This window comes from Cyprinodon tularosa, unplaced genomic scaffold, assembly GCF_016077235.1.
Source record: "Cyprinodon tularosa strain WSP-4 unplaced genomic scaffold, ASM1607723v1 ctg152, whole genome shotgun sequence".
Classification (NCBI taxonomy): Eukaryota; Metazoa; Chordata; class Actinopteri; order Cyprinodontiformes; family Cyprinodontidae; genus Cyprinodon; species Cyprinodon tularosa.
The window spans coordinates 795,001-818,362 of record NW_024038354.1 but is presented as its reverse complement, the minus strand read 5'-3'; the positions used below and the strand labels follow the sequence as shown (position 1 = coordinate 818,362).

At 40.0% G+C, this 23,362-nt stretch overlaps 1 protein-coding gene across 1 annotated transcript in view; it reads right to left on the bottom strand.

The window, feature by feature from the left end:
• Positions 1–208: 208 nt before the first annotated feature.
• Positions 209–23,362, bottom strand: part of appl1 (adaptor protein, phosphotyrosine interaction, PH domain and leucine zipper containing 1) — a 35,357-nt gene continuing 12,203 nt past the window's right edge. Inside the window, exons 7-22 of the mRNA XM_038279704.1 lie at positions 22,470–22,528; positions 20,001–20,147; positions 18,909–18,991; positions 18,674–18,835; positions 16,000–16,188; positions 15,867–15,909; positions 15,729–15,785; positions 11,180–11,271; positions 10,245–10,424; positions 8,340–8,389; positions 4,991–5,165; positions 3,682–3,718; positions 3,456–3,596; positions 3,331–3,381; positions 3,156–3,245; positions 209–361 (exon numbers count right to left, since the gene is read on the bottom strand). Of these exons, the coding sequence (XP_038135632.1) occupies positions 209–361; positions 3,156–3,245; positions 3,331–3,381; positions 3,456–3,596; positions 3,682–3,718; positions 4,991–5,165; positions 8,340–8,389; positions 10,245–10,424; positions 11,180–11,271; positions 15,729–15,785; positions 15,867–15,909; positions 16,000–16,188; positions 18,674–18,835; positions 18,909–18,991; positions 20,001–20,147; positions 22,470–22,528 (1,709 nt within the window). The remainder of the gene's footprint in view (positions 362–3,155; positions 3,246–3,330; positions 3,382–3,455; positions 3,597–3,681; positions 3,719–4,990; positions 5,166–8,339; positions 8,390–10,244; positions 10,425–11,179; positions 11,272–15,728; positions 15,786–15,866; positions 15,910–15,999; positions 16,189–18,673; positions 18,836–18,908; positions 18,992–20,000; positions 20,148–22,469; positions 22,529–23,362) is intronic.

Sequence of the window (23,362 nt, the reverse complement as noted above, 5' to 3'; positions counted from 1 at the left end):
ATCTTAATGTGGAGCCAGTAGAAAAGCTTTGTGTTTTTTGCACAGAATAAAAACCATTTCATGTTTCCCTGCCTTCTCCTCCTACGTACAGGTGTGTTCAGTCCAGCAGAGGAAACGCGTCGTCTTTTTTAGTCCCCGCGATTCACAGCAGGCGAGTTGTTCCAATTGGTCAGCTGTCAGCCAAAAAGCACGCACCCACTGAGAGTCATTAGGCTTCTGACTCACCCCGCTTTTTCCCCTCCTCCCCTACTTCGCTCTCCTCCGATTGGCTACTGCTGAGCACCAGAAACTGCCCATCTGGAGCGGGTGGGTTGGCAGTGCGACTTGAGGCAGCGATCAAGCGACTCTGTTCTTCTAAATCCTGCAGTTAAGACAGAAGAATTGAAAAAGACGGCGAGGTGAAAACATAAACATTGTGCTGTAAAGGTTTCTTTCAGACCCATTTATCAGCTCTCCATGTGGAAATGAAGGGTTGTTTTTTTTTTTAACATAACATCTGTTACCTCTATGAGGCATAAATGTGTCCCTGATGGGCTCCCATCCTTAACAGGACCCGTATTTAGGGACCATGGAGTCTGGAATAAACAAATCTGCTGCGTCATGAGCTGCATGTTGTTTTTGTCAGCGCTGATTGACTCATCGCTAAAGCTCCGCTTCATGATAAAAATGAGACTGGGTGAAATAAAAGCGTTCTAAAACACAACGAAAGTGGTAACATTAGAATAAAGTCATAAAATTACTAGAACAAAGTTGAAAAATTACACGAAGTCATCATACTACAACAAGTTTCAAAAAGAAAGCTTCAAGCTCCGCTCAGCAGATGCTGGCTGACCAGCTCCACTTTGTCTCAGACATAATGATAATAATTTAATGCTAAAAAACTTAATATTTCCTGGTGCCAAAGTATAACTTCACAAGATACTGAACATTCTTCATTTTAGGCAAGACGGGGCTTCTTGGAAGAATTCATAAAATACAACTTTATTATAATAATATCATGATTTTTTTCTTGTAATATTATAACATTATTCTTGTAATGTTATAATTTTACTTGTAATTTTACAATTTTATTCGCATAATATTACAACTTTACTCTCATTTATGACTTTATTCTCCAAACGCTGCAACCTTATTCTCGTAATATTATGAGTATTGTTATGATTTTTTACAACTTTATTCTCATAGTAGTATTTTGACTTTATACTCATATTACGAATTTATTCTCATTTATGACTGTATTCTCGTAATATTATGACTTTATTCTCCTAACGTTGCGACTTTATTCTCCTAACATTGTGACTTTATTCTCGTAATATTATGACTTTATTCTCCTAAAATTGCGACTTTATTCTCGTAATATAACTTTATTCTCCTAAAATTGCGACTTTATTCTCCTAAAATTGCGACTTTATTCTCCTAACATTGCGACTTTATTCTCCTAACATTGCGACTTTATTCTCCTAAAATTGTGACTTTATTCTCCTAACATTGCGACTTTATTCTCCTAACATTGCAACTTTATTCTCGTAATATAACGACTTTATTCTCCTAACATTGCGACTTTATTCTCGTAATATAACGTCTTTATTCTCGTAATATAACGACTTTATTCTCGTAATATAACGACTTTATTCTCCTGACATTGCGACTTTATTCTCCTAACATTGCGACTTTATTCTCCTAACATTGCCACTTTATTCTCGTAATATAACGACTTTATTCTCCTAACATTTCGACTTTATTCTCCTAACATTGTGACTGTATTCTCGTAATATTATGACTTTATTCTCCAAACGTTGTGACTTTATTCTCGTAATATTATAACTTTATTCTCCTAAAATTGCGACTTTATTCTCGTAATATAACTTTATTCTCCTAAAATTGCGACTTTATTCTCCTAAAATTGCGACTTTATTCTCCTAAAATTGCGACTATTCTCCTAACATTGCAACTTTATTCTCCTAAAATTGCGACTTTATTCTCCTAACATTGCGACTTTATTCTCCTAACATTGCAACTTTATTCTCGTAATATAACGACTTTATTCTCCTAACATTGCAACTTTATTCTCGTAATATAACGACTTTATTCTCCTAACATTGCGACTTGATTCTCGTAATATAACGTCTTTATTCTCGTAATATAACGACTTTATTCTCCTAACACTGCGACTTTATTCTCGTAATATAACGACTTAATTCTCGTAAATAACGACTTTACTCTCGTAATATAACGACTTTATTCTCGTAATATAACGACTTTATTCTCCTGACATTGCGACTTTATTCTCCTAACATTGCGACTTTATTCTCCTAAAATTGCCACTTTATTCTCGTAATATAACGACTTTATTCTCCTAACATTTCGACTTTATTCTCCTAACATTGCGACTTTATTCTCTTAATATTATGACGTTATTCCCGTAATATTATGACTTTACTCTCGTGATATTATTACTTTATTCAACAGTTTATTAACACCTAAATTAAATTCAAATGTAGAAACCTGCCGGCAGAATATGTTGGCTTTTATTATCCTGCTGCCTGCAGTTTGTAGCACAGACCTGAAAAACTCTAACATCTACTTCCAGCCGCCACCAACAGTAGGGGAAAACCCCCAAGAGGCTCCCGGGCCTGAGGCAGCTGCTGCTGGGGATTCCCAGTGACAGCGCAGCGCCGGTATGTAGGGGTCTGAGCGGCTCCCACAGAGAAATAATCTTTGAAGGCAGGATGGTAATCTGGATGAACTGATGGTAAGAGTGAATTAAATAAATTGCCAATTTTGAGCTAATTAAAAAAATCCTGAATGCAATATTTCACTCAGACGGTAAAATAAAGTAAAACTTAAAATAAATAAAAGAGTTCTATGCGCACAATGTTCTGTGATTCAATGGCGATTTTAGGTTCTTTTATTGTGATATGGTTTACTGCGGTTTACTGTCATTTCTCTGTTCAACTGTCGATAAGATTGAGGAAAAACATTTCCATTTTTTTAATGAAGAACAATTTTTGGAATCCTGCAGGGATGATTTTATGGATCTCCAAATTCTCCAAAAAGCTTTTCTGGAGACAGAATTATGTAAACTTTGTTCCCACTGCATCTCTGACAGCAGCTAATGAGCAGGTGAAGGTAGGAAGGCGTTAGCAGGGTGCTACCTTTTCAATCTGCTTTTGCTTGTTTAGCTCCTCCTGCTGTTTCTCTTTGGCCTTGTCTTCCTCCTTCTTCTTTTCCACCGCTTTACGGTCCTAAACCACAACAAAAGTGCAACAGAACTGAGCCGCCTATATCAGACAAGGGAACGAGCCGTAATGGACTCCGAATCAGGCTCACCATCTCTGAGTGGAAAGCTATCTGCTTGGCCAAACCGATGCTATCGCAGATCTAAAACAGAACCAAGACATTTGGGTCAGAGACAGTAGAGGCTGTGATGACAGCGGGACAAACAGAAGCTCCACCTTCTCGCCGTCGTTGTTGGACTCAAAGATGTAGCAGACGACTCGAGTGTCCCCTCGCCCGCCTAACGCCTGCAAAACGAAACCAAACAGCCGCTTGTTGTCCTGATGGGACGAACACTGGACCACGCTGGGCAGGGGGAACTGCAGCGAGTCAGAGGACACGGTCAGCAAAGATCGGCTACTCAAGCTAGTACAGATGCAAAGAGAAAAAGTGGGGCCATCTCACCCTGAGTCGAGTGACCTGCGTCTGAGGATCAATCAGTCTGGAAAACAAAACGATTAACTGTAGGTTAGGATAAAATAACAGCTGAAAAAATTATTAATAAATCAGAAGAAACATCCTTTTTTTCCCTAAAGCTCGAAACCTAGTAGTTTACTTCTAACATCGACTTGAAATTCATGTTTTAACAATTAGGATGTTCCAAAGAAATAAAAAAAACAACAACAATCCACTAGACTTTGTTTCTAACTTTGAAGACGTTTCTCTTCCATCCAGGAAGCTTTTTCAATTCAAAATTTTAGAAATAGCGTTTAGTTCCAGGCTTTATAGAGTGGACCAAACCAAAGCCTTGTTTTGGCTTAAAAACGTGCAAACTGAACCTGCTGCTAAATCACACTGTTCCTGATTCTGATAAAAGTTTCTTGTTGAAAGGGAGTTTTTCTCTCCACTGTTGCAGCATGTATGCTCTGTGTGAGGGATTGCTGGAGAGTGAAACACAAAGCAGGCAGATATCTACTGTCTCTACAAGCTCATCCAGGAGCAGTGAATCCTGCAAGTCGACCAGTCAATCAACCTCAGGGGAAAGGCTTTCAATTGGCACTATAGAAATAAACTGAGGTCTTAAGGTGGGTTCAGACCGAACCAGTGTTGTTTTCGTCAATAATGACGATGACCAAATCATTTCGTTGACGATAACAAACACTGACAAGCTAAACGGGGACCTTTGATGACTAAAATGTGACTAGTTAGTGGTAGCAGCAGCGGCAGGGCTGAGAAAATGAAAAACTATCCAGTGCTGCACGCTGAACTCTGACCAACTCTGATCCTCCAGCTGTGCTCATGCAGAAATGCGTCTTTGCGCTCATAGCTCAGAGTCTGCGCTTCACGCTACACTCTGGTGGTTCGCTCTCAGCAGTACGGCTCTTCCTGCTCTCACTACTTAATAAACAAGATATGGCTGATCATCCTCTGCCAAGCATAAAAAAACCCCTTTACTATCAAGATTTTATTCCTTCCAGCTCACAGGAGGTGATGCTAAACATTCTTTTATTTCTACCAAAAGGAATCCCTAAATTATATCCAAGGCAAATATTTCATTGAATTCTGTTTATTTTTGGATAAAGATCCAGATGAAAAGGTTCATAGATCTTTGAATATTTCTCTCTAAATGTTCTTGTTTCTATCTATTTATATATGAATTTATGTTGAACGAGAGCGAGCATTTGTGCTGAAGTGAAGAGAATTGATTGGTAAATCACAATATATGTCATTAAAACATTTTATTGCTTTATTATTGGGGGTGTTGCTTTATTACTTGAGGCAGTCGCAGGTGACGAGCAGGTGAGACTCGGTCATCCTGAAGATGTTGTGGATGGCTCTGGCAGCCAGGATCTGCCTCATGGTCTCAGAGATGACGTCTGCAGACTCGGATGTCTTCACCTCCATCGACCCGAGGAACCGGACGATAAACAGCTGGTGGAGGATCGAATCTGGATCAAAAAACGAAGGGTTAAGTATAAACACCCGCGTTTCACATCTGAATCATCTCTATCACCAACATACAATCACACAAATGATCAGAGTTCACATTTTATGATAGTTGAACTCAGAATAGTAAAACAGTTTTACATCCTGGGGCGGGTTTTCCTCTGGCGGTTGGAGCTGAGGCGCATTTATATTGGTTTGTAGAAACGTAAGCAATGTTTATGTTGAACGAGAGCGAGCATTTGTGCTGAAGTGAAGAGAATTGATTGGTAAATCACAATTTAAAAAGAATGCAGTTTGTTAAACGTAATCTGAAAATTTTAACATCTGTGAAAAACTTTGTTTTACAAAAATAAAGTTTGAAATAATGTGATTTCAACATCTAAAATTTGTTAAAACAAATTTTGAAAATATAATTGGACAAAATAAAATATAAAATCGAATTAAAAAAAATGTTTTAAATATATATATAAAACTCAAGACAACAGCAAAGTTAATTACAAAACTTTTCTTTTGACCAAAACTTTTTTTCAAAGGTTCATTTCTGAATTGCATTTTTTTTTATCTATTTACAAAATGTGTGTTTTTTTTTCTATTATTTTCATTTTTTTTTTAAGTCTTCTTTGCTGCACCAATACTGAAAGGAATCTCAGTCCATAATCTGCGAGGGAAATGGTTCCCCTGCATTCATGGCACATCCACCTTCCTCAGAGAGACTGGATCAGATTTTAAATCATCCGTTAAGCTACATTCACTCAACAGGCCTTGATGCTCAATTCCCTTTTTTTCTCTGAAATGTAATTTTTTTTGTGTTGTCGTTCACATTTCCAAATATCTGCAACTTATATGCGATCTCCTGTGTGAACTGCATTCATACAGCTTCAGTGACCCGCAAGGGCAGTGGAGGTCGTAATGATGAGATTAGATTAGATGAGCTTTATTGATCTCACAGCGGAGAAATTCACTCGTCACATATTGGCATAGTAATTAAAGAAGGTGCAAAGAAGGAGGAAAAGGTGCATTAAGATGAATAAACAATACATATATATATACAGTATATCCAGGTATATACAGTATATCAAGATAAATAAGGATTAAGGTGCAAGTGTACATGTATTGCACACAATGAAAAACAAAATAAAATAAAAATAAGAAATAAAAAGATTAAAAAAATACAAGGTAGTAGCACAGAGGTTTGGGGTGACATATGTAGAATCCAGATGGCTTATATACAGGTGGATTTACTTTAACGTTAAAGTGTAGTAGGTAAGGAGCAAAGGTGAGGTAGTGGTATGACTATTCTATTTACATATATTGCACAGTCAGAATATTGCACAGAATATTGCAGTCAATAAATAAAAAACTATAATATAGCTGCTAATGATGTCACAAGCAGCAAGTGTGCTCTGTGTTTACGGAAGTAGATATAGATGGTGGTGTTGGAGCGCATCTAGCGATCTTTACCAACCTTAAAAATCTATATTTTCAAGGTGGTTAAAAATAAACATTTGGTTAAAAATGTAATCAGCATTAAAATCAACTAAAATCACTAAATAATCAGTGTTAATTTCATTTAAAATTGTTAAATAATTTGTGTTAATATGAATTAAAATCGCTAAATAATCAGTGTTAATATCAGTTAATATCACAAAGTAATTAGTGTTATTATCAGTTAAAATTGCTAAATATACACAAGCGTGACCTCTGTGTTTATGGAAGTAAACAAGGAAGTTAGCACTGGAGTCGGGTATTAATGGCGTTCAGGTGGGATGAATGCGACCTGGCCGTTCAGACACAGTTCGCATTTGACAAGATCAGATTCGTATCGTATTCAGGACCACCGAGCCAGGCGGCCTGGATCGCATTGGAACAAATCGGATCTGTGTTGTTCAGACTGCCATTAAAGGTCAGATCCAGGTCACATATGGGGAAAAACTGATTCGGGTCACTTCAGGCTGCAGAGTGAATGCAGGCTTAGCCTTAGAAATAGACTTAGATCATTTTTATTGTCATCAACCTTTCTCATCACATTTTAACCGACATCTGCCTCATTTTTACCTGCTTTTGATAGAATGTAAATCACTCTAAATCTGTCAGATTTACAAATAATTTTAACTGCAACTCTTCACTTCCTTTGTAATCTATTTCATTTGAAACCCACTAACTGAGTGACAGCTCATTGCTGAGAATGTAGGTTCTGTAGAGATAACTTTGTTATAACGACACGCTGCGTTTCTCTCCCACTCCAGAACTCATCAGTTAAATGAAAAAATACTTTTATCATCTTCCAGTTTACGTACCTTATGGAAGAGGATTAGGGCCACTGGAAAAAAAAAAAAGTTAACAGATTTTTTTTTATTTTATTTCAGTATAGTATGGGGAAAAAGTCAGAATTCTGACTTTTTTCTCAGAATTCTGAGATTAAAGTAAGAATTCTGACTTTTTTCTCAGAATTCTGACTTTATTCTCAGAATTCTGACTTTATTCTCAGAATTCTGACTTTATTCTCAGAATTCTGACTTTTTTCCCATGTTAAACTGAAATAAAATTTAAAAATCTGTTTACTTTTTTTTTTTTTTCAGTGGCCCTAATCCTCTTCCGTAGTACCTGCAGCATCAGACACTGGATGTGTGTAAATGTGTTTGATTTTTTCAAAAAGACTTGAAATTATGTAAACTTTTATAATCTTTCTTATTAAAACAATTAGAATTGTTCAAATTCAAACAAAGGTTAATGCTAAAGGGGTTTGCCAATTAAAGCATCTAAAGATCTTAATGTTTGGTCCATAAATATCGCCGCAATCAAGAACTCTGGGGAATAAAAACCGTCTCTCTAGGATGAAACGAAGAGGCTTCCTTAGAAGCAGCTGTTTCCTTCCTTTATAGAAGGCAGATCTATCAATCCTGAACGGCCTTAAAGCTTCGGAATCAGAGCGACGACATTAGAAAGTTGGAACAATATCAGTTTTAAAAGACACAAACCTGGTTAAATCACCAACATTTATACACAAGCTAAACATTAGTGAATGGAGTTTAGTCTGCATAATTTTAGTCATTAAAGGATGGAACCACCCTGAACACTCTGTTTTAAAGATGCATCTGAGATCCAGTAATGCTGGATGGAACAGTCTTAATTAAATTAGAGAAGACATGCAACCACTGCAGGCGAACAGGATGTACCTTCAGCGTCGGGTGAATCGTCTCCTGACTCTCCAAACGGATTACTCCTCCTGCAGAAACACAGGTAGTCGTGTTAATCTTGACAAAAACAAACCCAAACCTCAACTAAACCTGAGGATTATATTTTTTTCCTCTTTCAAATCCCATAGAAATACATCACTGACCTACTTTAAGAGGAGTCAGGCTTTCTATGGTTTTGCTATTCCACCACAGTAAAACTACACTCTCTTCCAATCCTTGGAAATAAAAGGTGAATTGTTCTATTTCACCATCAATCGTCAAACTATCTTTAGTTAAGCCCCTGTCACACCATGAAAATTTAGACCTGACGTACGGAAAATCTGGAAAAAACGCTGGAATACGTTGTATAAGTTATGAGCACGCTGAAGTACGCTGAAACACGTAGACATACCGCGAGTACGTATGCCAGCGTATGCTATATGTGGTCCATCAGTTCCAGGTCAGCTATCTGATGGTTGACATCCGTTCAGAGTCAGTTCCTCATCAGTCGTGGCGTCTAGCTTATCCTAAACCTCTGAGTAACTTCTGAGTAACTTATCCAGAACTTCTCTCCAACGCATATCAGCGTATCTGACGTGTTCCAGACGAGCGCAGAACGTGTTTCAAACTTCCAGCTACTGTATAATGGCGTATTGGCAGCGTTTTGGTATAAAGGGGGTTCACAGGAGGAAACCGTCAGTTCTCCTCCAGAATTCATCCCCATCATAGGGGGAGCCAGAAGGTGAGGGTGATGGATCCTCCCTGCGTTCACGCCCACCACCAACACACTTCCTAGCAGACATGACGCTCAATCTGCTGCCACCAAAAACCTTATTTCTTTCTATTTCTTTTTTTTTTTTTGGTGGGTGGTAAACAGGAGCTAGATTAATTCTGCGATCAGAGAAATCTTTTTCTGCAGGCCGGGTGCATCGCTGCCCCCCTCAGGACACTGTGCATCATTTCATGGGCATTACACTGCCGTGCATTATGCAGAAGTTAGGCTGTCGTGGGACAGAAGTTCTGGACTTATTATGAATACTCTATCTATACGCCCAGAATGGAAACAATTAGGGATGGAACGATTTATGAAAACCGTCCGAACCGTTCGGTTCGACTGTCTCAGTTCGGTTCGCGTGTGTTTCGTTCGGTTCATGCGCTGCTCCTTTTTCTCATAGGCGATGCGATTACACTCCAGAGCAGAAGGTGGCGGTACTGCGACCAAAGCTAACCATCAGTAGTAAACAAGAAGAAGAAGAAGCGAAGCAGCTTCCATTGTAGCAGAAAAAAAATCAGTTGTGGAGAATTGTGTGGGTATGGCGAGTGGGAAAGAACAGGAGTTGGAAGAGGCGCCAGCAGCACTTTATAGGTCTGCTGTATGGGACCACTTTGCATTTAGAGTGACCTACGATGACGGCGGAAAGAAAGCTGTGGATAAAAGTGCAACAGTGTGCAAGCATTGTGCAACACGTTTTGTTTATGCTAACAGCAACACGACCAACATGTCAGGCTAACAATCAACATATACCGAACTGAAAACCGTGACCACGAAACCGTGAACCGAACCGAACCGTGGATTTTGTGAACTGTTCCACCCCTAGAAACAATCCATAGAAAGTTCAGCGTCTGCCAGCGTTTTAGGAGAGTCTGGGACGTCAGGCAGACGCTGGAGAAATCAGCAGGGTGTGACAGGAGCCTCATTAGAGACTGAATTGGAATTGCCCACATCGAGTCTGTAATCATGCAATATAAAATGAAATGCATTTGTGTGAAAATGAATTTCAAAGAATGGAAAGTTTGATTTAATACCAGTGTCAGATACATCCACATCATTTTAATAAACACAGTAAAACTCATTATCAGGGTGATTATCCCACACAGAAAAGGATTAAGGGTTTTCTCAGGCACCTGCCGGGCTGTGCCGCCATCTTGCTCTGACCCGAGTTCTCCTCTGTGACGGGGGAGATGATGTCAAACTGGATGGGCGTATCCGGAGCAACCAGAGCGTCCAATGAGAGGACAGAGAGGGCAGGCGACGGCTCAGAACCAACGGAGCTGATGCTGCTGGTTCGGCCCGTTCGGCCCTTACTGGAAAAAAAACACAAAACAGAAACAAAATCAGACGGAGGCAGACGAGTTCATGTTTAACAGATCCACCCTTAACTGCAACAATAAAAAAAACATTAAAATCAATCCACTGGACTTTGTTTCCAAGTTTAAAGACGTTTCTCTTCCATCCAGGAAGCTTTTTCAATTCAAAATGTCAGAAATAGCGTTGAGTTCCAGGTTTTATCCAGCAGCCCAACAAAGCCTGGTTTATGTTTAGAAAACATGCAAATAGAAACGGATGAACGGGTCCCCCCCTTTAGAATGGGGGTCGTTTGGCTTCTTTGTTAGCCTGCAATGGATGGAAGAGAAACGTCTTCAAACTACGAAACAAAGGCCAGTGGATTGTTTTACATTTTTTTGGAATGACTCTGACCTGCATGACTGAGAATCTTCACCAGCAACCATAACGTTACAATTATTTATTATCAATGTCAATACAATGCAGTAGAAATACTGTATGTTCCTAGAGCTTTTACTAATTTAAATAAAATCTTGCCCGCAGATGAGGCCATGTTGTTTACGCTGCAATGTATTCTGGGTAAATGACGTATTCTATGTCCTGTAGCACTAGCTCTGTCCAGCTAAAACAGCAATGATGGGAACTGGCTGTATTAAACACACGTAAATAAAACACTAAAAACCAAAACGTTCATGAAGTGCTATCAGTTTATCCACATTTAGCAGATTATGGTCACTATAAAACCTTCTCCTTCTCTAAACCCCCCCCCCCCTACCTGCTTGGTCTCATGCTCTCGTGTCTCTGCTGGAACGAAGGCGATGGCGTCACAGCTTCCAGGGCTGTTTGGTTCACTCTGGCTGCCAGCTCCTAACAGAAACACAGCATCAGAGCTAATTAGTATTAACCCATTTAGGCCGGGAAAGCATTACCGCATTTCTACCATTCAAGCCGGGGGCGCTGTTGCGTAATTCTACCATTGACGCCGGGAGAGCATATAAGTCAAGCAAGAAGAAAGAAGTTTTTTTTCAAGCAAACATGGAGGAGTTTGACAGAGAAGAGTTGTCGGAAGGCAGTGATTTTGAGGAGGGTGTCGGCTTTGATGACGGTATAGATGAAAATGATGACTTTGAACGCGCTGAACCAATCGAACTACCACCGCAATGCACGGAGTGTTTTCAACCGCACACCTGGAGTGAAAGTTGATTTGCCTGCAGACGCCACACCGCTGCAGGCATTTTAGCATATTTTTAATAAAGAACTTTGGATGCATCTTGTTACTGAGACGAATAGGTACAGTGACCAAACAAACCAAACTCCAACAAGAGCAAAGATGGCAAAGTGGTCACCCGTGACTGTGACGGAGATGAAGACATTTATTGGGCTGTGTATGGGCATGGGACTTCTTGTGTTGCCAGTACGAAGAGATTATTGGCGACAGAGTAAACCTCTCTTCAGGACGCAGTTCCCCCAAAATATGTCCCGGGACAGATTTGTGGCCATCTGGAGGTAAGTTGTATGCAATTTATAACACAGACATATGCATTATTATGCATAATAATACTGCTAATAAGTAATCATCAGATAGTTATTTATGTAATGTTTGTTCTTTATTTTAAAAACGTTTTATATTGCACATTCTCAATGAAGACATGATCACATATGGAAAAAATAAAAGGTTGAATTTTTTATTTATTTTTTTTTGATTACTGCTTTTCCCTTTTTTTTTTGGAAGAATTTCAAAGATAAAATATATTTTGAGTTCTATCTGCTACAGAAGCTGAGATATCAATAATTTACTAGGCGTTGACACAGTTGCTGAATTTACAAAAAAACTTCAGGTTTTAGGGGTATTTTTTAAAATCGGCCATAGGTTTTTAAGGTGTTTTTTCCAGGCGTTTTAGGCCTAAATGGGTTAATCTGTCCTCTGGAGGAGTCCAGAGCAGGGATGGACGGAATTTGTTCATGTTCCTGTATTTTCATCTTTCTTTTTATTTATCTTTTGTATTTTCTGTAAAGTGACCTTGAGTGTCAAGAAAGGCGCTGTTAAATAAATAAATAAATAAAATAAATAAATGTATTATTATTAAAAAACAGAAATGAAGTTTTATAAAAAGTTTTTTGTGAAAAATATTTAAATATGTTTTAAAATATTTCCTCATGCTCAAATTTAGTTATTTTTTTATTTCATTTCAGGTTTTAGATTTGTATTTTTTTTTTTCAAATTTTTCAGGTTGAGTTTTGCATTTTTCATATTCTGCTGCAAACGCTCGCTCTTGGCCAATTAAAAATGCTGTTGCTAATGCAGACCAATAGCAATGAAGCTTTCCTTGTCACTCCAGAAGAAAACCCTCCCCCAACTATCAGGAACATGTCACCTGAAAAATGCAATTTGAAAAGAACGCAACTCATAAATCTCAATGTAAAAAAGAGAAACTTGGAATAAAAATAAAGAATGTTAATTATTATTGGAACAAATAAAATTTGAAAAAAATAAAGTTTAATAACTATTTTATCCTCAAATATTATTTTTTTTAAATAAAAAAAATAATATTTGAGGATAAAATAAAGTTATTGTTTTGTTTAAGATGATATTCATCGTTTTAATTCTGGACTGCATTTTTTTTTAAAGTTAAATTTATTCTAATAGAATAAAATTGACTCCATAAATGTGACAAATTGTTGAAGGTAGCGTTGCAGTGTTTATTTTCAGTCCATATGGAGTCAGTTAAGGGAAAAATCCAGTCATATTCAGAATCCAAACTTCTGAAAGTGTTTTAAAAATGAAATTATTACCGTATTTTCACGACCATAAGGCGCACCGGACTAAAAGGCGCAATCTCAGTTATGTGTGCCATTTCTGTATTTAACACACACATAAGGCGCACCGGACTATAGGGCGCGTTTTTTATATACAGGTACATGTCCTCTCAGGTGGATTTTCCCACTTAAAAACATATTAAAACTACTTTATTCCCACTGATCACAGCAAATAAAGCTGCAAGGTGTATTTATTACAAAGTATTATTCAAACCTGGCAACCGGCCGTGAGAGACACATCGCTGATGACACAGGGCTGTGATTACTCCTCTGATACAGTTTATTGACGCATAAATTAACTTAAAACATAGACAGGATAATAATCTGGATGAACTGACTGCAATGATTACATTTTCAAGTGGACTTTCTCACTTAAAAAGATTTAGATTATTTAGATGAAAAAACACCTGCGGAGGTGAGCCCGGATGCGCCGCGGCCCAGAGGCTGCTGTTGAATTAAGTTTTCAGGTAGAAAAATAGAGCGGGAGCAAAACTGAGTATGATTGTGCTTTATTCAAGTATTTATTACAGAGTATTAATCAAACCCATCAAAGTCCTCATCCTCTGTTTCTGAATTAAACAGCTGCGCTAAATCCGACATGCCAGTTTCCCCTTCTTCTTCGCTGTCAGAGTCACTTTCCGTGCCGGGCGGCTCCTTGGAAATGATGCCGGCTTTTGCGAAATCTTGAACAACAGAGCCAGCAGACACGTTAGTCCAAGCATCTACAATCCATCCGCTAACGGTGGCGTAACTTGCCAGGCGCTGCGTTCCACTTATCCTGAAACTGTGGTCTCCGTCGGTCATCCACCGCTCCTACGCCGCTCGCAGCCTTACTTTGAACGGCCGCTTCACACCGATGTCGAGCGGTTGAAGCTCCTTTGTCAGACCCCCGGGATAACGGCGAGCACAGCGTTCATTTGATTCACCTTTTTTTTCACATCGGCTGTGAGATGGGCACGCAGCGATGGTGATGCGTGGAAAAAACCACCTGGTCTCCTCACATAGGCTACACCTCCCTCAGCCACGCTTTCATCATCTCCTCATCCATCCAGCCTTTTTCATTTGCGTTAATATCATATGTCATCAGAGCGCTGTGTCTGTCTCGCTGTCAGCTCCCAGATCAGCTTCTCTGATTGGTTGATGCGGCGGGTCCAGCAGCAAAACTTCAATTTTTCCATCTCGAGCAGCAGCAGCGCGTTGGCAGATGCTTAAACGCGCCTGCTGCTCAAAACGCGCTGGGGGACCTTTTGCTGCGCCTATACACGCGTCAACCATTGACTTTGCATGTAAACTCGCTGCTCCTGCTGCACCTGCTGGGTCCGGTTCACACCGATGTCGAGCGGTTGAACAGCGAGCACAGGGTTAATTTGTTTCCCCATGTTTTTCACATCAGCTGTGAGATGGGCACGCATGGAGTCACAGATTAATGGTGATGGTGATGAGTGGAAAAAAAACACCTGGTCTCCTTACATTCAGCCACTCTTTCATCATCTCCTCAATGAGGTGGTCTCAAAAGTCGCAGTTACAACACACATAGGGCGCACCGCACCAAAGGGCGCACCGCACATTTTGAGGGGAAAAAAAGACGTTTAAGTGCGCCTTATAGTCGTGAAAATACGGTACATCCTGTTCAATAAAATTAAGTAAAGTAAATTTCAAGTCAAGTTCATTTCTTCTAAATGTTGGCTACATATTACTGCCGAAAGATGGCAGGAGGGAGGGGTTACTATATTTGGGCAAAAATGGCTGCTTCCAGACTCAGTGGCAAAGATTACTATTTTTATTTTTTTATTGATTAACGCTAAATTCATTAAATCACTGAAATGTATTAGTTTTAGGTATAAATAATAATCCATTGATTAATCCTTGCTGACAGTATTTTTTCATTAAAGGGGTGATAGAATGATTCTATAGGGTATCTGGTCCTTCAGGTCTCTAATAGGGTGTGTAACATTGGTTGGGCTGAAAATGGCATATTAGCTGTTCTATGAGCCCTAATGCAGCCTGGTTAAAAGCCCTAGAATGAAACCACAGGTTTTCTTCCTTTGATGGTATGATCATGAATATTTAGATGAGCTGTGCTCTGATTGGTTGGTTTATAACGAGCAAAGCTGCTGAGCAAAGATGCATCATAGCAACAAGCACTCACTCACTGAAACATCAGATTGTTGATATGGTAGGGGGACCAGACGTTCTCTGTTTCACTGACATGTTCTACTTTTCAGACCTAAAAAAATTTTGGGGTTTTAGTCGACCACAGGGCAGCAGAGATGAGCCGTCAGCTCCTAATTGACGTCAACTCTGTGCTTCGTTTGGATTCGCCCGTTTTATGGCAGAAGTTTAGAATAGTGAGATTTGTAGAGAAAGGAGGTGTTGATGGGGTTTGAACTTCTCTGTACGTCAATTTCACCCACTGAACCATCGTTATTCATCTATGGCAATGGAAACTGGGTTTTGCATTCAATGATCCCTCTAAACATGAACCATGTGTGAACACAGACACACACCTCTGCATTTTCACTCAGGTAGATCCTCCTGGAGATGTTGTTGATGGTTGCGATCCACTGTCAGAGGAAGACGCAGAGATTTGAGTCTAAAATGATCAGCTAGCAGAGAGCGGGTTAGATCACAGGAAACGGTTTTACCTCTTCGCAATCCTTCCTGCTCTCCGCCTGCAGGGTCACAACCCTGACGAGACAAAAAGTAACAAAATAGATTTTTAAATGATAAAATAGGAAACACTGAGAGCAACAGATGAAGGAGATGCTGCAAACACACTTTTTCCCGTCAAAGGAGGTGACCTGGAAGCAGAATCGACGGTCGTCAGAGTCGACGGCCATGACGGAGCAGTTGTCGAGGTCGGTGACCAGGCCGCCCGCCACCTCGCCTCGACCCTGCTGCATCAGGTTTCCCCCCTGGGTGAAGAAGTACTGACGCTCCCAGGATGACGACACCAGGCCGGTTTTACTGCCAGAAACGCAGCGGAGACGCGTTTAGATTCAAACATCCAGGAAAACCTGCAGCTTTCTGTTCATTTATAGAAACACTTTGATCTAAGGAGCAGATGTGTTTATGCTACTTTTACGACGAGTGTCGTCCAGTTTATAAAGAAAGTCAAAGCGGACGAGTGCTGATTGGCGTGGAGAGGTCCGGTGGAGCGCCTCAACCACCAGATGCCTCAGGTCTTGAAGCGTTTCGAGCAATCGGGCGCAGCGCATCAATGCACCTAAAAGATGGTTCAAAGCTCCAGACAGTCGAGTTGGAAAATCTGGATTTGTTGTCTTTAACATTGTGATGGCCGCATGTGCAACCACACAACAAACGGTCTGATAATTCTTTCATTTCAATAAATCTTTTATATTTTACTGCACTGTATTTCCCTTTTTTACTTTGACGTGGCATTGGTTAACCACTTTGGTGCACACATTTAGTTGACTCATTTTGTGATTTCTTGCCTTTTTGGTTTACTGTAATTATAATATAACAATATTATTATTATTATTATAATTACTGTCATTTGAGTAACCAGTCCCTGACAGGCTGTCACGTGAGGCGGCCAGTAAAGGAAAGGAGGCCTCAGCTGCGAAGGATCTCCTCAATTCATTGGCTGCGTCTTCCAAGGACGCGGTCTACCTGGACTGGATCATTCCAAGTCCATGAAAATAAGGAGACCGGAAGAGTTTTGGCTGAGGATTCAAACAGGTCCGGCCTTCCAAGCTTTCTCCGCCCTATGCTCTGTTGCTTAGCAACCGTGAAAGTTGACACAAACTGTTTCTTTTTAATTTTTTTGTTTGTAAAGTGGAATAAAGGGGCCAACCACCGGGAGCATGAACAAATAAAAGACTATAAATCACTCTCAAAAGTTAAATTTTTTGAAAAACATCTTCCTCAGATCTTTTTCAGAACGTGTTCTTTCCCTTTCAGTAACACTGAACTAATTTCTTCCTATACTAGGCCAGGTTCTTCTCTGTGAGGAATACCTTCAGGTTTCCTCTAAGACAGAGTTGGTTTCAGCCATTCAGTGCTTTAGCTCCGCCCCCTGGGGATCAGTAGGGACTAGTGATGGGTGCAGTAACACCAATGCGTGGAGCCATTAGAGCTAAGCACTGTATCGGTGCGCGTGTCATTTTAAGAAAGTCATGTGAGCGATCCAGTTGTTTCTAACCAACTGACTCTCTAAACGGTTTAAAAACATCTCTGTTAACATGATGCAGTTAACTTTGCGGTTTCTCATTAAAATGATCAAGATCTTTGGAGCCTAAAAGGAATAGGAACATTTCAGCCGTTGCGTTTTTATTTTAATGTTCTCGTGTAGGGATGCATGATATAATCGGCCCCCTATCGGTATCGGCCTTAAAACTGAATATCGGACATCGGCCACCCCACCGATATTTAACCCGATATTTGATCAGCTTCTGAGTTTCTAAAGTCAAAAAAAAAAAAAATACTACTTCTTCTTCCTCAAAAACTTCTTTTTTACAGACTTAAAAACTTCTAAAGACGAGGGAAAAAATATTGATACATTAAAATATCACAATATCTTCATATGCTGATATATTGCCATTTAAAAACACCATATCAATCTCTTTTACTAATGAAATATTGCTATATGTCATCGTTATGCTACGAAATCCCCCGAAAATTCACAAAATGTTGCCATATTTTTATATGTTGATATATTGACGCGGTATCGATCTATTTTACTAACAAAATCTCACAAGAATTTGCAAAATATCACGAGAGTTTGTAACAGAACGATGAAATTTCACCAGATTTTGAAAGTAAAATAGATCTATAACGCATTTTTAAAAATCTATTTGATATCAGCATATAAAAATATATTTGAGTTTATTATTTTTCAAAGTGTCAGAAATGGATAACAAAACTGCTATTTTCAATGACTACTTATTTTTGTCCAGCTTTAACATCGGTATCGATATCGGTTATCGGCTACATGAGTTTTAAAATATCGGCAAAATCCCAATATCGTGCATCCCTATTCTCGTGTTATCCTTTTCCTCTCAGTTATCACTCAACTTATCTGAATTAAATTTTATTTCAAATTGACTCTTAGTTTATTTAATGTTTTTACTGAGCTTCAAGATGCCTCATTAACATCACTAGTAGGGATGAGACTGAAGGAAAGGATTATGTGTCGCTATGGTTCTATTGATCTCAGAGCTTCTCCGTCTCTCTGAATCCTAGTTTTCAATGAGAAGAATTTGTAGGATCAGAAGCTTGGATGATGTCAGAATATCTATAGATCTATATGTTCCTCTGATGCGTCACACGTGACTCTGGTATTATAACATGAACGGCGCTAAGGGAACTCTCAGTACTTCCAGCCGTCTGGTGGTCTTCCAGGATTCATAGAACCGTAGTTACAAACAGAAAAGCTGCAGGTTTCTAAAAGTTTAACCAACCGTTTCACACTGATTAACGTGCGCCTTACTTGCGGATGAATAGGTAGCCTTGTTTCCTGGTCAGGCTGCGACAGACCGGCGAATGGGCGGGGTCAGGGTCACACGGCGCATAAAGAACGTCACATGACCTTTCCATCTGTTGGATGGTCTGCTGCATCTGCCCCACCTCTTCCTCCATCTCCCGACGTACGCTGCAGACACGATAAAGTGTTTATCTCCAACTAACTGCTCAGCACAGAACCAGACACAGAATCAGGCTCTTACTTCTGGACGCTGGTTCCGATGGTTCCCAGGAAGTCTTCCCACTGCTGGGTGAGGTACTCTGACCCCAACTTAAAGAAGCTGATCTGAACAGAAAATATATATATATTTTAACTCAAAACCAACTTTACTCTCATTTTTATCAAAGGCTTTAACCTTTGGTAGATGAATGTTATCCTGAGCTATCTCTATAGTTATGCTGCTATAGGCTTAGACTGCTGGAGGACATGGGGACCCCTTTTTCATCATTCAGCGTTCGTTCATAGTAGCTTCAAACATTAAGAAAAAAAGCATATTTCCCAAATAAATAAGACTTTAATATATTCATATATAAAATATTTGTTAATCAAAGGTGCTACAGAAGAACTGTGCAGCAGTCAAAGACTTTTTTGCTACTCGACTGCTCTTTTGATTATTTTTTAATCGGATAGCAAAGGTTACTTAAAGCAGATTTTTTACAGAATTCAACCAAGTGAAACCAAAACGTTTTTCAGGAGTTCTGGGTAGAATATATCCATGGAGAATTTTTATTTCTTTAATCTTAAACACAAAATATTTATATATATTTTTTTTTACAATCTTGTGGATCTCTCTGTCAGCTAAAGGCGTGTTTTAGAGCCTCTATACTTCAGTTAATTATTAATTGATTACTAAGTTAATTTGGGATAATTTCAATAATGGATTAATCCGATTAATTGTTTCAGCCCTAGATGGAACAATTTTTTATCTAAAAAAAAAACAATCAACAATTAATTTTTTTTTACATCCCATATACAGACATACATTTTTCTAGAAATATTCCTGTATAAAATGAAATTTCTGTCCTATTCTTGGGTCTGAACGACAGCGAGGAGAGTTTGGTCTCCCTCTAAAACTGTTAGGATTAATAAATTCACCAGAGCCATAGCTTCACCGCCACATTTTCAGATATCAAGTACATTAAGATTTACTGTGTTTGACTTGATGCTGCTACGGGATCTGCTGAGGGACAGATGCCTCGCCAGTAAAAATGTGGAACTGGAGTCACAAGGATTGAAATCAATCCAGAGGGCAGTACATGTGAAAACACGTGAGTGTGAGTGCGTTTGCACAAACCTGGGCCTGCATGTAACCCAGCAGTGGCTCCAACAGAGCCGTCTTTTTCTTGTACTGCAGGGTGTTCAGGGCACAGAAGTAGTGCATCATGGTCTGGTGCTGCTTCTTGCGTGAGGTGTAGACGTCCTCCACCACCTCCGCTCTCACCTACAGACAAAAGGAAAAACAAACCTATTTATGGGTAGGATTTACAACTGAACGAGGGAGCTGAATCCATTTTAATTTTATATAAAGCTTTAAAGGAAAAGTCGGGTCAGAGTCCAAATTCAAACTTCTGAAAGTCCTTTAAATATGAAATTTTTCCATCCTGTTCAATCAATGATCAGTGTTTTTAATTAAAAGTAATTTCCATGTGAATGTGCTTTACTGGAGGCATCCATGTTTGTCAAAGAACACTACTGCCACCTACTGGTTTGTGACGTCATGGTGCGGTATCGGCTGTTGATCAAGTCCCAGTGCTGTATCTGGTGTTTGTCACAACGCGCTATTATCCAAGTCATCTTGAAAACATTCTTCTTCCAAATGTTGGCTACATATTACGGGTTTTTTCTCTGGCCAGAAGTTCGATGGCAAATCCTCCCTCTTCAAGTTGGCGATCCAACGACCAACCCGTCCGTGGAGGATCAGGAATCAGAAAGGTGGAATAACTCTTTTTTTCACTTTTACCCGATGTATTCCAGCATCCAGCTGCCATGCACGTGGGCATTGTCAGTTTCACTATAGCTCTGGTGAATTTCAATGGTGAAGTCCTCTGGAAATCTTCAATAATTGTTGTGGATTGCAGATGTGTCTAGTAGTTCCCATTGTTTTAGCTTGTAAAGCGGGGAGAATGGCGCTAGGCTTACCGCACCGTGACGTCACTGCTGGAAGATGGCAGGAGGGAGGGGCTACTATATTTGGGCAAAAATGGCCGCTCCCCGACTCAGTGATCGTGACCAAAATGATTGGTCGTTTCTCAATCTGTGTACTTGTGCGTTCTCGTGTCCTTGTGAAACGTCATTAGCCTCAGCCCTAGTACTGTCCCAATTCACAGGAACAGCAGAATGTTTTCTCGCCCCTCCCTCTTTACCCAGCATGCATCAGAGAAGGCTGGATCATTCTCCAGACAGCTGTCCCAGCATGCACTGCAGCAGCTTCCAGGTTAGCACTCACAGAGCTCAGAGGATTAATTTAAAAATCCTCTTTTCTGTTGCTGTTGTCCAATAAAAGTACGTTTTAAGATTATTTAAGGAGAGAATATTATACTTTAAGCTTCAATATATGGCCCATTTACTGATTTAATGAGTAATAAAAAAAAAAGAATTCTGAAGTTGAGAGGACCGAGGCAACCACCGGACCTCCGAGGGTAACAGTGTCCAGGGCTAACATTAGCCCAGCTGCAGCAGCCAGGGCTAACGTCAGCCCGTCTGCAGCGGAAAGGGCTAACGTTAGCCCGTCTGCAGCGGCCAGGGCTAACGTCAGCCCGTCTGCAGCGGAAAGGGCTAACGTCAGCCCGTCTGCAGCACCCAGGGCTAACGTCAGCCCGTCTGCAGCACCCAGGGCTAACGTCAGCCCGTCTGCAGCGGAAAGGGCTAACGTTAGCCCGTCTGCAGCGGCCAGGGCTAACGTCAGCCCGTCTGCAGCGGAAAGGGCTAACGTCAGCCCGTCTGCAGCGGAAAGGGCTAACGTTAGCCCATCTGCAGCGGAAAGGGCTAACGTCAGCCCGTCTGCAGCGGCCAGGGCTAACGTCAGCCCGTCTGCAGCACCCAGGGCTAACATTAGCCCGTCTGCAGCGGCCAGGGCTAACGTCAGCCCGTCTGCAGCGGAAAGGGCTAACGTCAGCCCGTCTGCAGCGGAAAGGGCTAACGTTAGCCCATCTGCAGCGGAAAGGGCTAACGTCAGCCCGTCTGCAGCGGCCAGGGCTAACGTCAGCCCGTCTGCAGCACCCAGGGCAAACGTCAGCCCGTCTGCAGCGGAAAGGGCTAATGTCAGCCCGTCTGCAGCGGAAAGGGCTAACGTTAGCCCGTCTGCAGCATCCAGGGCTAACATTAGCCCGTCTGCAGCATCCAGGGCTAACGTTAGCCCGTCTGCAGCAACCCTCTCTCTGCATAGTCGTGTGTGAAGGACCACTGGCTCTGATGACGAATTTTTTGTTTTATTTGGCAAAATGTTAGTTTGATTTGTGTTTATCTGACTGTAAGAATTTATTATTCTCTATATTCTATTAATAACAGTTCGTGAACTGCAGCTCCAGACTAGCTGTGAATGTGGTGATGTCATCAGTACGCGTCCAATTGACTCAGATTTATTCTGCGTTCTCCCCGAGTAATTAGCTGACCAGACTTTTCCTTTAAAAAATCAAAATAAGGAGACCAAACGCTTTGCAAAAAAAGAAAAAGAAAACCATATCCAAACTAACTGCTGACTGAAGCACAGATTTCCCTTCAGTCACGATAAGCAGTAATGTTCAGACGTAAAGTTTGTTGCTACCTTGTCATTGTCCTTCCTCTTAGACAGGCGGCTGTATCTGTTAATGGCCGTGTCATGATCTGCACACAAAAGGGAACAAAGAAAGGGGCTTTAATAAAAACATTTTCTCTTCTAATAAAACCAGGTGGAATATTCAACAAATAATGTTTTATTTACATCTTGGATTTGAACACATTCCAATTCCTCTACATATAATTTGAGCTCTTTCCAAACTGTTCAATATAAATGTTTGTTCGTCAACATAAAATTCATGCCAGACTGCGAGATAATTGAATTATTTTATTGATAATGGTTTCCAGCTATTTGTATTTACTTTTACCTATGTCCTTGTTCACTGAAAAAATGTGCATCTAAGTAAGACATTTTTTTCTTAAAATAAGAGCATTTCTTTTCTTGAATTGAGCAGGTTAGTGAGACACTTTGCCAATGGAATGAGACAATTTACATTTAAAATAAGAAAAAACAACTGCAGTCTCAAGTGCATATTATGTAATGTTTTTATTCTAAAAGTAAAAATGCTCCTGCCATTGGCAAATAATCTTATTTTCCTACTCTAATTAAGGTTAAATACACTTATTTTAAGAATTTTCTTCTAATTTTCAGAAAGTTTTTGCAGTATAGCAGCTAATTAGTTTAGTCAAGAGTTTCAAACTGATATAAGTTTGACTTGGAGTTGATTGATTTGTTTAAAACTGTAGATATACTGACTAGAAGTTGTGATTTGATTCCATATGTGAGCCGTGTTCACTGACTGTAATCTGAGCTTTAATCTGTTGTACTGACACACCCAACTCAGCAGTCCAAAAGTCATTAGACTAAATAACAAACTCATATCAGCGTTTAATTACATCACCTTATAACACCCATAGATTTTCATCTTTTTACTTTGGACC